Genomic DNA, 14,253 nt, shown 5'->3' with positions numbered 1-14,253 from the left:
GAATGCATACTATGTGAGGACGCTGTTCATTGACTACAGCTCAGCGTTCAACATCATAGTGCCCTCCAAGCTCAGGACCTTGGAACTGAACACCCCCCTCTGCAATGAAGCGATGAGACAGCCTACAGGGAGGTGGTCAGAGACCTGTCCGTGTGGGACCAGGACAAGAACCTCTCCGTCAACGTCAGCAAGACCAAGAGGCTGATCGTGGACTTCAGGAAGGAGGGGTGGGTGCAGATCCACATTGACGGAGCCGCAGTAGAGGGTCAAGAGCTCGGTGTCCACATCACTGAGGACTTAACTTGGTCCTCTCACACCAGCACAATAGTGGAGAATGAACAGCATTGCCTCTTCTCCCTCAGGAGGCAGAAATGATTTTGCAAGGCCCCTCAGATTCTTACCTTTTACAGCTGTTCCATGGAGAGCATCCTGACTGGTTGTATCACTCTGGTATGGCAACTGCACCGGCCTTGACCGGAAGGCCCTACAGTGGGTGGTGCGAAAGGCCCAGCGCATCACTGGAAGAACATGCATGCCTGGCAGTGTCTGAGAAAGGCCTGAAAAATTGCAAACGACTCCAATCACCCGAGACATGGACTGTTCTCCATGCTCACGTCCGGTAGACAGTATCGGTGAATTAAGGCTCAGACCAACAGACTTAACAGCTTCTATATCCTGGCCATAAGACTGTTAAATGGCTGAACAACTACCCCCCCCCTCCCCGCTGTTCATTGATTATTGATTGCCACTACCTTTTATCTATCTATTTTATCCTGCTACCGGTTACAATTACTCTTGTTTACATGTATATATTGCCACTAGTATATTACCATAAGTATTTATATATTCCTGCTACCAGGTACTTTTCAGCCCTGTTTACATGTACAGTGCCTTCAAAGTATTCACACTCCTTTACTTTTTCCACATTTTGTTGTTACAGCCTGAATTTAAAATTGATCAAATTTAGATTTGTCATTTGATCTACACACAATACCCCATAATGTCAAAGTGGAATCTTTGTAGCTGAAATGTTTTGAGTCAATAAGTATTCAAACCCTTTTATGACAAGCCTAAATAAGTTCAGGAGTAGAAACGTGCGTAACAAATCTCATAAATTGCATGGGTTAACATGATTTTTGAACGACTACCCAATCTCTGTACAAAAAGCAGATGCTAAATATCCCTTTGAGTATGGTGAAATTATTAATTATCATTTGGATGGTGTATCAATACACCCAGTCACTACAAATATACAGGTGTCCTCCTAACTCGGTTGCAGGAGAGGAAGGAAACTGCTCAGGGATTTCATCATGAGCCCAATCGTGATTTTGAAAGAGTAATGGTTGGGATATGAGAACTGAGGCTGGATCAACAACATTGTAGTTACTCCACATTACTAAACTAAATGACAGAGTGAAAATAAAGGAAGCCTGTACAGAAGAAAAACAAAATATTCCAAAACATGCATCCTGTTTGCAGCTTGGCACTTAAGTAATACTGCAAAAAATGTGGCAAAGCAATTCATCACATTTTGCAAGCATGGTGGTGACTGAATCATGCTGTGTTGTATGCCTGTCATTGTTAAGGACTGGAGTTTTTCCGGATAAAAAAATTAACTGAATAGAGCTAAGCACAGGCAAAATCCTACAAGAAAACCTTGTTCAGTCTGTTTTACACCAGACACTGGGAGATTAATTCACCTTTCAGCAGGACAATAACCTAAACCACAAGGTCAAAATCTATACTGGAGTTGCTTTCCAAGAAGACTGGGAATGTTCCTGAGTGGCTGAGTTACATATTTGACTTAAATCTACTAGAATCTATTGCAAGACCTGAAAATGGTTGTCTAGCAATGATCAACAGCCAATTTGACAGCACTTTGAAAAGAATAATGGGCAAATGTTGCACTATCCATGTGTGGAAAGCTTACCCAGAAAGACTCACAGCTGTAATCGCTGCCAAAGGTGCTTCTACAAAGTATTGACTCGGATGTGAATACTTATCTAAATGAGAGATTTCTGTATCGCATTTGCAGAAATTTCAAAAAATGTTTTCACTTTGTCATTATAGGGTATTGTGTGTAGAAAATAAATATATTTAATCCATTTTGAGTTCAGGCTGTAACACAATTTTTTTTTTTTAATAAGTCAAGGGGTATGAATACTTTCTAAAGGCACTGCATGTCTCATTCTGAGACGCTGTGTGCTAATGCCTCAATTGGTCAACTCTGCTGTCTAAAGAAAAGAGCGGGTTGTAGGTTGATTCTGCCGCTACGATCGGGTCACATGTAGCTGTGCTCCGAATCAATAATTACTTGGGTGCTGCCAGCCTGAAATCTCGGTTTTGGAAAATATTGACTTTCTACCACTTACACTTCAGTCAATTTTGCATCTAGTACAATTGTTTACAACTCATATCGATGCAATATCTTTTTCAACCAGAGAAGTTGTTTTGAGTTCAGCTCCTCTTTAAAATGTTACCATATTATGTAAATACCCGGTAAATAGTGAACTGGATATTTGTATTCATTTATTAGCACAATACGTACGTACACCTGTTACACCAAAGATGGCTCATTTGCATTTGTCAAGAGTAACCTACAACAATGCACCAGTACACAGTATGGGTTACTTCTAGTAGGATCTTTAAGTTTTCCATTCTCTCTTACAGACCAGTTTCCGCATCGCAGCTACAGGAGTTGTCCTTGACCTGGACAAATCTGTGACCATAGTCAAAAAGCTCAAGCTGATTGGCTACCCATACAAGATCTACAAGAACACATCCTTCATCAAGGTAGGATGCACCTCATAGCACTACTGACATACCGTAGTTCAGCGACAATATATTTACTTTTTGTGGTAGACATTTGTTAATTTGTTGTAGAACAGGATAACAGAAATAATCTAACACTATGGACCAACTGTGTGTAAGTAATGGTTTATGAATGTATTAATATATAATTATTATTATTAAGGTCTGTCGGGATAGATTTCCCTCCATCTTGGACATTTTGGAAAAACGTATTCTCATAAACCTTAAATCCAAATAACAACAAACGATGTATGTATGCCCATAGTACATCTCTTAACTTAGTTTGAGAAAAGCTAAGGGATTGGTTAAGAAATGGCTGGGTTATTGATAAATTAGGAAATACTTTAAACCTTTTATGTTCATTACCATGATGAACCATGTTTGGAATTAGTTTCCTTATTTTTTTAAGATCTCATTTAACAATTAACTTTTTTAACTATGCTTAATCAGAAAAAATCTTAATGGACTAAAATCAGATTCACTCCAAATGTGGTCTTTGGACCGATCACAATAGTCCCTAAAGAATGAGAAAATAATGTTGATGCATTCAAAGATGGCCACACTATACCAGTAGATGCATATTAGCACTAATATACTAAAATACTTTTTTTATTTTCATGAATGACATTTTACGTGTCCATTTTAACCACTGTAAATCCACTCCGCAGTGGGCTATCAACTTGAAACTTGTAATCGCTATCATGGACTTCCCTAAGATTAAACACACTGTATTTGGTATTGATATCTCAAAAAACAAGGAAGCTATTTACTTATTATTTGCATATGTAACGCTAATACTTAATCCCCTGCAATCATCTTCTCCTCATGAACCATGCATCAGATTCACTCCAGATTTTGTATTTCGACTCATTACATCAGTCTTCAATGGGTTAGAATTTTTGTTGCTGCATTCATATGGCTGCACTGTACCAATAAACACACGTTAGCACATATGCTAATGCTAAAAATACTTTACAAATCTTCTTATGAACCATAAATCAGATTGACTCCAGATTTGGTATATAGACGGGTTGGTTGTTTAGCACCAAAACTGACACATGCACTGCTATGGGGCAAAACAGACTGGGTTGGATTAGATTGTCGACAACATGTAAACTATATTTCTTCTCCAATGTTTAGTCTCTCAAAAACATTGTTATAGTTGTTGGTTAGCTAGCTAGTCAATTTTAGCCATATTAGTATTGACTTGAAATCAGTCCAAACACCTCAAAACAAGACAGGGTATCAATAACAAGATTAAACTAGCTGAAACGAGTCACTTACGATTCCCCACATGGCAGTTTCTTGACATTGTGGTAGCTATCTGGCCATCCAGAATCACAACTCAGGCTTCTGCCCCATTGATGCGTGCACATGGGTTAGCTGACAACATCATGAAAACTATCTAATGAATTAGCCTCTAATGAATTTGAGAATGATTAGTTGCTGCATTCAAAGTCGACCACACTACACCACTAGATGGCCCTTATAGCCCTGGTGTGATAACTGAACCGATGAACATGGGGCCATGAAATTTGGTATGTAAACCTTATGTATATGTCCTTATTAGTTGTGTGAATATAAAGTCAGATCAGCCCTACTACTCTTGAGTATGAATGAGACTCAGGTCCACCCCAAAAAATTAAGAAAAACATGAGCTTTACACCTGTTTTGTTCCCAGGGGATGTTCAACACCGTGCTGGAGGTGGCGAAATTCGAAGGGGCTTCCATCCGAACTGTCAGTGGGGTCAGAGGTCAAATTAAGAAGGCCCTGTCAACGCCGGCTGGAGCCTACAGAGCCACGTTTGAAGACAGGCTGCTGATGAGTGGTGAGCAACTGGCACAGTCTAGAGCATTTCATAGTCCCAAAAACAACCCTTAGCCCCCTCACCCTACCCTCTATGTGCTTGTGGATATCTGAAGGCTTGGATAGGAGAAAGTAATATGGTGAAAATTCCAGGAGTAGTAGGATTTACACAATTTGACAAATTAATGTATTGCCTGCAGCAGATTGCTCCTACTGTTTTGGTTGCACATTTCATGGAAACTTCTATGGACGTAACAGTAATTTGCAAGGAATACTGCCTTTATATTCCTAGCTAGTACTTCTGGGGGTGTTTACACATTGTGTCCCTGTGCTCCTGGTACATGTTGTTCATTACTCTTGTGTAGATATTTAATTGTGTGTTTGTAGATATTGGTTACCTGTGCTCCTGGTATATGTTATTTAGGGCTGTCCCCGACTAAAAAAAAATATTGGTAGACCGAAAGTCGTCTGTTCTTTTCACCAATCGACTGGTCAAAATTTGAAACCGTGTATTTTTCCATATATAGACACACCCTATGTGCTTTTAATAAAATCAACTATATATGCATTGAGCTTGTCTGATGCTTTAAAATAAGACACATGACTGAGGGAGCCAGAGATCAAGATAACCAGAAGAAAAAAACCTTAACCTGTCCTGACCATCCTCCTCCCGCTCCTACTGGCTTTTATAGATTCTGCTGTTACTCATCTGAAGTTTCCGGTAATAAGCTGTAGGAGGAGTTAGCAAACTTTCTCATGTGGAATGCAAATGTATCTTACCATTTCTACTGATCTGCATGCCAGTTATGTTTTTCGTTTGTACATTTTCGTGGAACAGTTTCATTTTATTTATAATAATGTCTTTGTATCTCTAAATCATTGTCATGTGGTTAATCAAAATTCTATCCAAATGAAAATGATGAACCTAAAAAGTAACTTCTGCCATTGCCAATTATGTAAAAATAGCCTATGAGGCTAACAAATAAAAACCTTGCAGCCTGCAGGTAGAAAATATCCTGATTAAAAATAAATATCCTATAAATCACATTGGCTACGCGTGGCCTTTCTGCAACGAACTTGAAGCATTGTATTAACTTAGGTCCGGCCCAATGTTGCCAACTAATTTTCAGGGTAAGTTGCTAGAGGCAGGTTGATTTGTTGCTAAATGACGTTGTGATGTTGACGTATTCTGATCAGAGTTCTGTTAACGGAATTCCGTACGTGTGCATCTACGCCTACATTTAAAACGTGTCCGGATTCCCTATTCCCGCGCTATATTCAAATGCCCGTATGCATTCTACAAACGGTGGAATCGGCAAAATATGGTAGCACCACAACTGATGGCAGTAGATAACTACTGTTGCTAAGTAGCCAGCTAACCTCTAGCTAGCAAGTAACGCTAAAGGGATTGCAAACGGGTTAGCATAACGCCAACGTTATAATGAAAAGGTGCCTCGGTCCCAGAACAGAAGTATTCTTGAGACTGTACCCACTGTATACGCTTTCCGTTGCCTGATTGCGTCCAGACTGAGGAGAAATCCGCAGACTGACCACCTTCTGAAGTGGTCAGTTTGATCTGAACACAATGGGACCACAAAGCAACTTTTGTGCATCTAGACCAGTCTTTTCAATGTGGTCTTTTGTATTCTGATAGCAGAAGTCACATGTACGTGTCAAGTGTAGACACGACCAGAGTTTCCTGCGCCAGTGAGCTCTGCACAGGAATTGTCATTCTCAATGGATGTAAAAACAGACTGAGGTGAACAAAACATTACTTTGAGAAGCTCCACAGCTCATTGGTGGTGGTGCGTTAAGCCAATCAGAAATTCTATCAGATCCCCAAATGGGCACATTTATATGTGTCAACATTTGATCAGGCCAGGTAGCCAATATGCCTACTTGTGTGTGTCCTTACTCAACATTGACAGGAGAGCTCCAAACAAAAGAGTGACTAAATTGACAAAACTCATAAATGGAATGAAATAAACCAAAACTTGTTTCTCAAGTGTAGCAAAGGTTGTGCGTTCTGAAAACAGTGTTCACTCTGACAATGATTAGTCTCGGCCTCCAATGGATTAGTTCACTGAGAAATATCTATATTTGCTACTGTTCGACAACAACAAAAAATCGACCAGTCAAATAATTGGGGTCAGCCTAATGTTATTAATTACCCTTGTTCATGTGTGTAGACATTGTGTTCCTGCGCTCCTGGTACCCGGTGTCAGTCCCTCAGCTCTACAACCCCGTGACCTCCCTGCTGATGCCAGCGGGCCAGAAGGACAGTTGGTCGGGCATGAGGACGGTGGGCCAGCTGAAACACGACCTGGGGGTCCGCAACAAGCCCAACACAGACTCACTGTACAAGGTAAGGCCAGACCGAGGTGGCAGCCAGAATACATAAAGGAATGTCCGCTCACTGTTTTGCTGCTCTCAAACATGACCCTAATTCTTAACCTAACCGTAACCCTAGCAAGCAGTTGCATATCAACAGATAGTTTGACCATCTGTAGATGATCGATAGGGGACTATCCAAATAGTGTGACCTGATCTTTTGATGAAGCTCAATTTATTAAATATGGAGGCAGTTAGACTATCCACCATTTATTGTTCACAAAAGGGGCGTTTTTATTAGGTATTTGGGGTGAATAATGTAAGCCATTTCGTAAGTAAAAATGGCGCATAGCAAAACATACCACACAGATTCATTTATGGGTACATTTCCTACTTCCTGCCAATTCGAGAAGCATCCAGCTGGGCACTGAAGGCGCCGGGTCTGCAAAAGTCATGTGCGTGCGTCTGATGGTGTTTTTGCATCTCAGATGGCATGTGCGCAGTGCATTAACACCCTGGACCAGAGCTATACTATATCACTAGCTCTGGTCCAGGATGTTAGTGCACTGCACACACATCAGTCTGCACATTAGCTCTGGTCCAGGACGTTAGTGCGCCGCACGCATATCATCTGAGCCACTACGTATCGTGGCCGATGTTAATTTCCTACTTGTAGTGATTTTTCACCGAAAATGTACAACCAAGCAACCACTGTTGCTCGTGCGTTAGCTTCCACCTTGATATATTGGCTACGCTAGCTAGCTGACTACTTCCCTCGCTGTAAGGTTAAAGGATCTATGGGAAAGCTGTGCTCGGTAGGCGGGGGCGAAGGACACTGTCCTGGTGTTGTGAAACACCTGCTTGCCCTGCGTGCTCTCCCCACTAGACTATCACGCGGTGACATCCAGGTGGTTACCAATATAAGTTATTTCTCATAAAGGCTGCTATCCTACTTGGAATAAAAAAAAACTTGGAGCAAAACATTTGGCTACGTTAGCTAACACCAGCAACACTGTGATACAGCTGCCCAGTAGGAGGCACCTCTGGTTGGCAGGCACCTCGATACAACACCGGTCATTCGGCACAGGCTTGTCATCGTGCATCCCAAGGCATGTCACTGTGACATCCATGGTGACCAATATTACAAGTTTATTTCTCACTCGCCCATTAGAATAAACATCTCTTTTAACTAGCGCCCAGCATTTAATGTCTGTTTTACGAATGTGAAACCGAAGGCAACTTTCCACATTGCGTGGACAGTAAAGTTTTTCTAAATCTAATTTCACCACCCGTGCTGTTGGTGGCGTTTACGCTCCATCTTCTCTGGCACCATTTGACATCTGTCCTCAGCTCCAATGTCACAGTGTCTGTAGTATGAAAAGGTATCTGCTGAAGCCAGACTACTGGCCTGATTTGGATTCTGAACCTTTGACCTAACCCTTGACCCTTTCTCCCCCCATTGGCAGCCGGTTGTGCGAGCGCAGCGCCACTTCAACAAGCTGCACATCCCCAGGCAGCTGCAGAAGGCGTTGCCCTTCAAGAGCAAGCCAAAACAGGACCAGCCCAAGGGCAAGACACCCAAGGACCTTCAGAGGCCCGCTGTCATACGGGAGCCCCACGAGAGGAAGGTATGGGTCTCCTTACGGAAACGATAATGAAAAATCCCATGATGTTTGTCAGATTTACTCATTCTCTTTATCTCTGATGTACTAATATGCTGTGAAAGCGAAAAACAAATCACCTTATTTTATCAGAAACCGGACTGGCCGAGTTGCAGAATTTTGTTCTAGCCCAGCACTAACACATTTGATTCATGAAATGGTGGTCTAAATCTGTGTAAAAGCTGGGCTGTAACAAAAACCTACATACTGTCGCCTCCCCATAATGTGGTGGGCACGCACACACACCAATAACTGTATATTTGAATGGACAAAGCCAGTGATCACGGGACGCCATTCATTCCTATGTGAAGACTCCATAGCACATTGACGCCAAATGTAAGTCAGTTAGGTGACGTTACAGGCTCAGTGCTGCTCCCTCATTGAGTAACTCCAGTTGAAGGATGACCCAGGTACTGCAGGCTGCCATTAGCAACTAATTATCCTTAACTTCTGTGTGATATTTTAAAATAGTTTCAAGGACATACAACTGGTGTATTGAAGTAATTATTGGTACCATGATTGTCTTAGAATTATTTTTTTTTACAGTAAGATGAAGACTGACATTTTTTCATTCACTATGATGGAGGGTTCTGTTTTCTGCCAACAATGCCTGCAGTACCGCAATCAGCCTTGAACATTTGTGGCTTCAATGACTGCCTCTGACACACACACACACACACACACACACACACACACACACACGACACTGCATTTGAAATCTGAGCATGTGCCCTCTTGTTCACCAGGTGGCGGCGCTGCTCAACGCACTGAGCACGGTGCACAACTACAAGAGCAAGAAAGCGCACGTGGCGCAGCACGCTAAGCACAAGGACTTCCTGCGGCAGCGGGACAAGGCGGAGGAGGACAAGCTCAAGAGGCAGAAAGAGGCGAAGAAGAAGCTTTACCGTATGATGGGCCAGAAGGAGAAGAGGAGTCAGAGGTCCAGTCTGAAAGGGGCGCCGCAGGATGACTGATTTTTAAATTGATATGACTCTTAAAGACCAGTGTAATAACTTTTCGGCCTACCAATGGAATGGAATAATCCTCTGTTTAAGCATAATCTGTTGGGCTGCAGTGGAGTAGGGTGAAATTGCCCCTAGATGCTGATCTTGGGTCAATTTTCCCCACTGATGGTTAAAGTAATACTTTGGAATTTTGGCAATTAAGCCTTTTGTCTACTTCCCTAGTCAGAGAAACTCATTCATGGATACCATTTTTATGTCTGCATCCAGTATGAAGGAAGGATTGGGGGAGGGGAAGCTGATCCTAGTTCTGTACCTAGGGGAATCTTCACCCAGAGCGTCTTCAGTACTGGGGTAGGAGTGTAAATGCAAGGAATGGATGAACATCCTTCAGCTTCTGTAGCCTGGTTGTGTAATGTGGTTTTTCAACGCCAGTTATTGACACCTCATTTCGAGTGGTTCCATAGAGGAACCAGAAAGAACTGTATATTAGTCATATCTCTACCACTCGTCTAGCTTCAATCTTGTGATGTTTTAATAAAAAATAAAGATATTACAAAAATAGTATGTTGTGAGTGCCTTAACTCTAAAAGAGCATAAAAGTAAAGTAAGTGTAATTCTATAATATATTTTGATCGAGTAGAAGTTTCATAATGGCTAGGTTGTTACAAATGCACTGATAAGTGGAAGCACATGGCATTTCAGCAACTTTTGAAGTTGAGCCTGTCAGAGCGAACTCATCATGGATATAACCCGTTTTAGCATGGACATTGCCATTGAGGACTACCACCATTTTTAAAGTAGTCAACTGGGTGGGATACCTGAGTTGGGAGCATTCCGCCAATGAAGAAAAATGTACTACTTTAAAATGGAGATGGCCACTATGGCGCTGCCCATGCAGTCAGATGCTCTAGCCCCACAGCGGAGGTGTCATAATACCCTAGTGGTCAAACAAGGTAATGGTAATCATTTGTCCACCATTCAATTTTCCCATACGGAATTTTAGAAACACTTAAAATAAGGGTTGTGTTTCGTGTAGCCTTAACCTGGTCGTACGTTTTGATATCATGCAAGGTGATTTATCAATATATTCGGCTCTATTTACTCTGATTCTAAAATGCTAATTAGACATCATGCAAGACTACAAATCCCTGCAAGATCCTGCACGTCATCGCTAGCTGACACATTTGCTAACAGGTATTGTGTCAATTTAAAACTTGCACAAGACAGCTCACAGAAGTGTCAATTGTAAAGACATTTATTCATTACTAAATTTAGCTAACATTAGTTAATCCAGAGATTCTTACCTTTGCCACTATTCGGCAGTCTCGTTCAGATCATCGTGGCATTTGTAGTTCTTTATGATGGCCACATTAGCGTTTAATTTCTAGCGGTTAAATATAGGCGAATGCATTGATAAAAGCCACCTTGTCATAGACTAGAGAAATGTACATGTTTATAATAATGTCACTCCAGGATAAACCTACATGAAACACGGCCCTTATTATTTTCTAAAACCCCTATGGGGAAAAATGCATAGTCGAGATTGGAACCTTGTTTGACCGCTAGGTTTTATGGGTATGAAGACTCAACCTGCGGTTCTTTAATATCAGATACAAAAATGAGTCCTCTTTCTATGGCCTGTTGTCACACATCTGCCCTCTCATTGGCTAGAATGGTCCCACCTGATCTCGCCTCCTCCCACCTGCCTTCCATCTTTGAGAACATGTATTTTCATTGTTAGTGGTCACTCGAATATAGATTAACACAGGCTAAGGAGATTTTATACGTTTTTGTTCTGAGATAGTCAGTTAAAATGACCTTTATGAATGCCTTTTGTGCTTGTTGCGATTACATGAATGCTTCAAAGTTCAAAAAGTGACGTTAGCGGATGAACATGATCTCATAGAATAAAACGTGTAAAATCGAAGCTTGTGTTTACCATAGACTTTTTCACAGTTTATCTAAAAAAAAAACTAATTTCCCCATAGGCTTTGGCCAACGAGCCATGCCGGAGTTAGTGCCTACAAAAAGACGCCATTACTATTGCGCTCTACAACAGCTGATCCAAAGGGGGTGTGGCAGATGTCAAAACTGTTCTGCAGTAGGATACACTTGGGGACTCCCTAAAAACACGCCTTTTCGATGCAGGTTAGGAGAGCATTCTCACTAACCTTAACCCTTTCCCTAAACTTACTAGGTTAGGAGAATTAGGTTAAGGTCAGGAAAAGGGTTAGGGAAAATCCTCTCCTAACCTGCTACGAAAAGTCACTTTTGGTCGTAGCTGTATCTAGGTGGCGTTTTTAGGGGATCAGCTGATTACTATATGTCGCTAACTATAGTTATTTTGGCTGGATCTGACTCCAACACATCTGCTATGATGTGAAAATTCCAAATAGATGAAAGTACTATTGTGGGTCGCTATCATTGAGTTGCCTTCAACTATCCAGCACCTATTTTACATCCGTGCAGATAAAGGAAAGAGAAATACACTTCACACTTGATGCACTGTGGTACTACATTTTGGTTGTCTGTTTTCGTTAACTTGTCCCCATAGAGAAAGCATAGTGAATGGGTCATTCTTTGTGGTAAATAATATGGATACAATGGAAAAGATCGTTAAAAGTTGTCAAATTATCTTAAGCTATGCAGAACCAAAACACTGCAAGGTGGGAATCAAAAGTGCTTTATTAGTCTATCTGCAGATATTAAATTGGAGCTTAGTCACAAAACGTGGCAATTCCTTAAATTGTGTAGGCAACGCCATACACACTAACAGAAAAAAAACTAAACGTCCCTTGTCTGTCACAAATGTTGAATAAAACTATATTTGAACTGCCGATTGTCTGTGGTGTTGGTCCGTCAACTGGTCATTTTTTGTTGTACATATCCACAGGAAAGTATTATTAAACCGATTTAAGTACATGCACGTTATGCATACTAACGGGTGTTTACATGGTTTTGTGTATATGGGTGATAGAAATGTCAACTTCAGTACCTGTGCTCTAAATAGTCGGGTAAACAACTTTCCAGTGGATATTGTCTAAAATTTCGAGCAGCTGAAGAACCAGTCGCACAGACAACCGCTAAAGTAAGTTAAAATGTAATTTAAAACATTCTAGCTTGTAAGGAAAACTTTTTCAGTGCATTGATTGTATACCAATAATTGGGCTCAAAGTCTGCCTAATAAATCAATCTTCTGCTCTCCTCCCAACAACACACAGCAAATCAGTTTTTCTGATCTACATCCCTTAATAAAACCCAGTCCAATCAGCAGGTGATTGATGAGCCTAAATGGCAGCGGCTTAAGTCACCGTTTCAGTTTCCTCAGCACCTCTTTAGTCAGCTGCTTAGTGTATCTGTTGATCTTCCGGTGTCCTGGCATCCATCCCAGGAGAAAGCGATGGAAGTCTGTCCAGGCAAAGGCAAACATCTCCCTCCACTCTTTCTCCAGGGCAGCAAAGTCCACCTGCTTGGTCACTGATGCCCTCAGTTCTGTGAAGTAGTAGTCCAGCAGGCCGGGAACCCTCTTTTCAAGCTGTTTCTCCTCTATTTCCTCCAGGAGGTAGACAACATCCTTCATCCCACAGCCTCCGCCCACATACTGAAAGTCCACTGCCGCCACACCCTGCCCACTCCCAGAGAAGCAGAAGTTGGCTAGTTTGGCATCTCCGTGAACAATGGTCTTGAAGCGGCAATCATTGAGGATCCTGTCAATCTCCCCGGCAGCTGCTTTGAGCTGGGCGTCGTCCATGGCATTCAGCTCGTCAGGGCGTGTTTCCAGGTGCCAATAGGTACCTATGGGCCACAGCCCCTCTGGCACCACCCCCAGGAAGAGGCCATGGAAGTGGGCCAGCCAGCTGAGGCAGGCCCTCATCTCTGCATCCCTAACGCTGGTTCTTCTCTGGTCGAAGCCCACCACATCCAGGTCCTCCAGAACTATCAGCTGTTCGTCCCCGTATGAACAAGCAGCCAGACAGGCTGGCATTCGACAGCCATCATTGGTGGAGTAGTTCTGGTACCAGTGCGTCTCCACTTGGTAGGACCTCACCTTGCGCATGTGAGACAGGTCTGTGTTCCAGCCTCCAGGGTGCTCGGCCTCCTTTGGGAACATGACATGTTTGACAACGACAGAGGGGCGGTCACAGCCATCTAAATGGACCCTGGCAATCTGGCCATAGCCGCTCCACAGCGTCTGGATTTTGTCACCAACTCGCAGAGCCTTTGCACCACACTCCTGCAGAATAAGGTCCTGATATTCTTGTTTCATCCTGAAGTCTTTCACCAGACCGAAAAATAACAGATTAGGTTATGTCAAAATCTGTCAAAACTACAGCTTTTCACAAGACTGATACATTTAGGTAGAAAAGTGTTGACTGAAGGAACAACAAAGTAAGCATGCACACAGTTTGATTGAATAGGAAATGCAAGTCTATGCGTTTCACACACATGGAGGAAATTGAACTTCGACAAACTATTTAATTAAGGACAATCTTTCAAATCCACACACCGCCATCTCACGAAGGACACAGTCAAAACATTAGTTAACAACGCCAATGTGCGTAAAACTCACGATGGACATGTGTTGCACGTCGAGTTGTTTTGTATTACGCTTCGATCATGAATACCCTTCAATGTGGACTGAAGATTTACATCGATCAATGGCGCAATACTGCCACCA

The 14,253-nt window shown here is 42.1% G+C and overlaps 2 protein-coding genes across 6 annotated transcripts in view; one reads left to right on the top strand and one right to left on the bottom strand.

Moving 5' to 3' along the window:
- The window catches only part of LOC115179378 (ribosome biogenesis protein BMS1 homolog), a 40,457-nt gene extending 30,321 nt beyond the window's left edge, over positions 1–10,136 (top strand). For all 3 annotated transcript variants that reach the window (XM_029740846.1, XM_029740854.1, XM_029740862.1), the window contains 5 exons: positions 2,671–2,793; positions 4,493–4,640; positions 6,808–6,983; positions 8,416–8,577; positions 9,357–10,136. In XM_029740846.1, the coding sequence (XP_029596706.1) occupies positions 2,671–2,793; positions 4,493–4,640; positions 6,808–6,983; positions 8,416–8,577; positions 9,357–9,584 (837 nt within the window). In that variant the 3' untranslated portion in view covers positions 9,585–10,136. The remainder of the gene's footprint in view (positions 1–2,670; positions 2,794–4,492; positions 4,641–6,807; positions 6,984–8,415; positions 8,578–9,356) is intronic.
- Positions 10,137–12,242: 2,106 nt separating this feature from the next.
- Positions 12,243–14,249, bottom strand: pkdc (protein kinase-like domain containing). 3 transcript variants are annotated; one of them, XM_029740813.1, is made up of 2 exons: positions 14,146–14,249; positions 12,243–13,850 (listed from the first exon to the last, which is right to left on the bottom strand). In XM_029740813.1, exon 2 carries the CDS (start codon positions 13,840–13,842, stop codon positions 12,883–12,885), a length of 960 nt encoding a protein of 319 aa, XP_029596673.1. In that variant the 5' UTR covers positions 13,843–13,850; positions 14,146–14,249; the 3' UTR covers positions 12,243–12,882. The 3 variants fall into 3 exon arrangements, with proteins under 3 accessions (XP_029596673.1, XP_029596690.1, XP_029596680.1); XM_029740830.1 differs by having other exon boundaries at positions 14,083–14,222; XM_029740820.1 differs by lacking the exon at positions 14,146–14,249 and adding an exon at positions 14,022–14,135.
- Positions 14,250–14,253: the final 4 nt, after the last annotated feature.

The sequence above is a fragment of the Salmo trutta genome, chromosome 3 (assembly GCF_901001165.1).
Source record: "Salmo trutta chromosome 3, fSalTru1.1, whole genome shotgun sequence".
Lineage (NCBI taxonomy): Eukaryota > Metazoa > Chordata > Actinopteri > Salmoniformes > Salmonidae > Salmo > Salmo trutta.
Note: the sequence above shows the minus strand (reverse complement) of the source record. Positions and strands in the feature narration are given on the sequence as shown.

Coding starts and splice junctions, on each gene's coding strand:
- pkdc (XM_029740813.1), bottom strand. CDS start 13,842: ATGAAACAAGAATATCAGGACCTTATTCTGCAGGAGTGTGGTGCAAAG.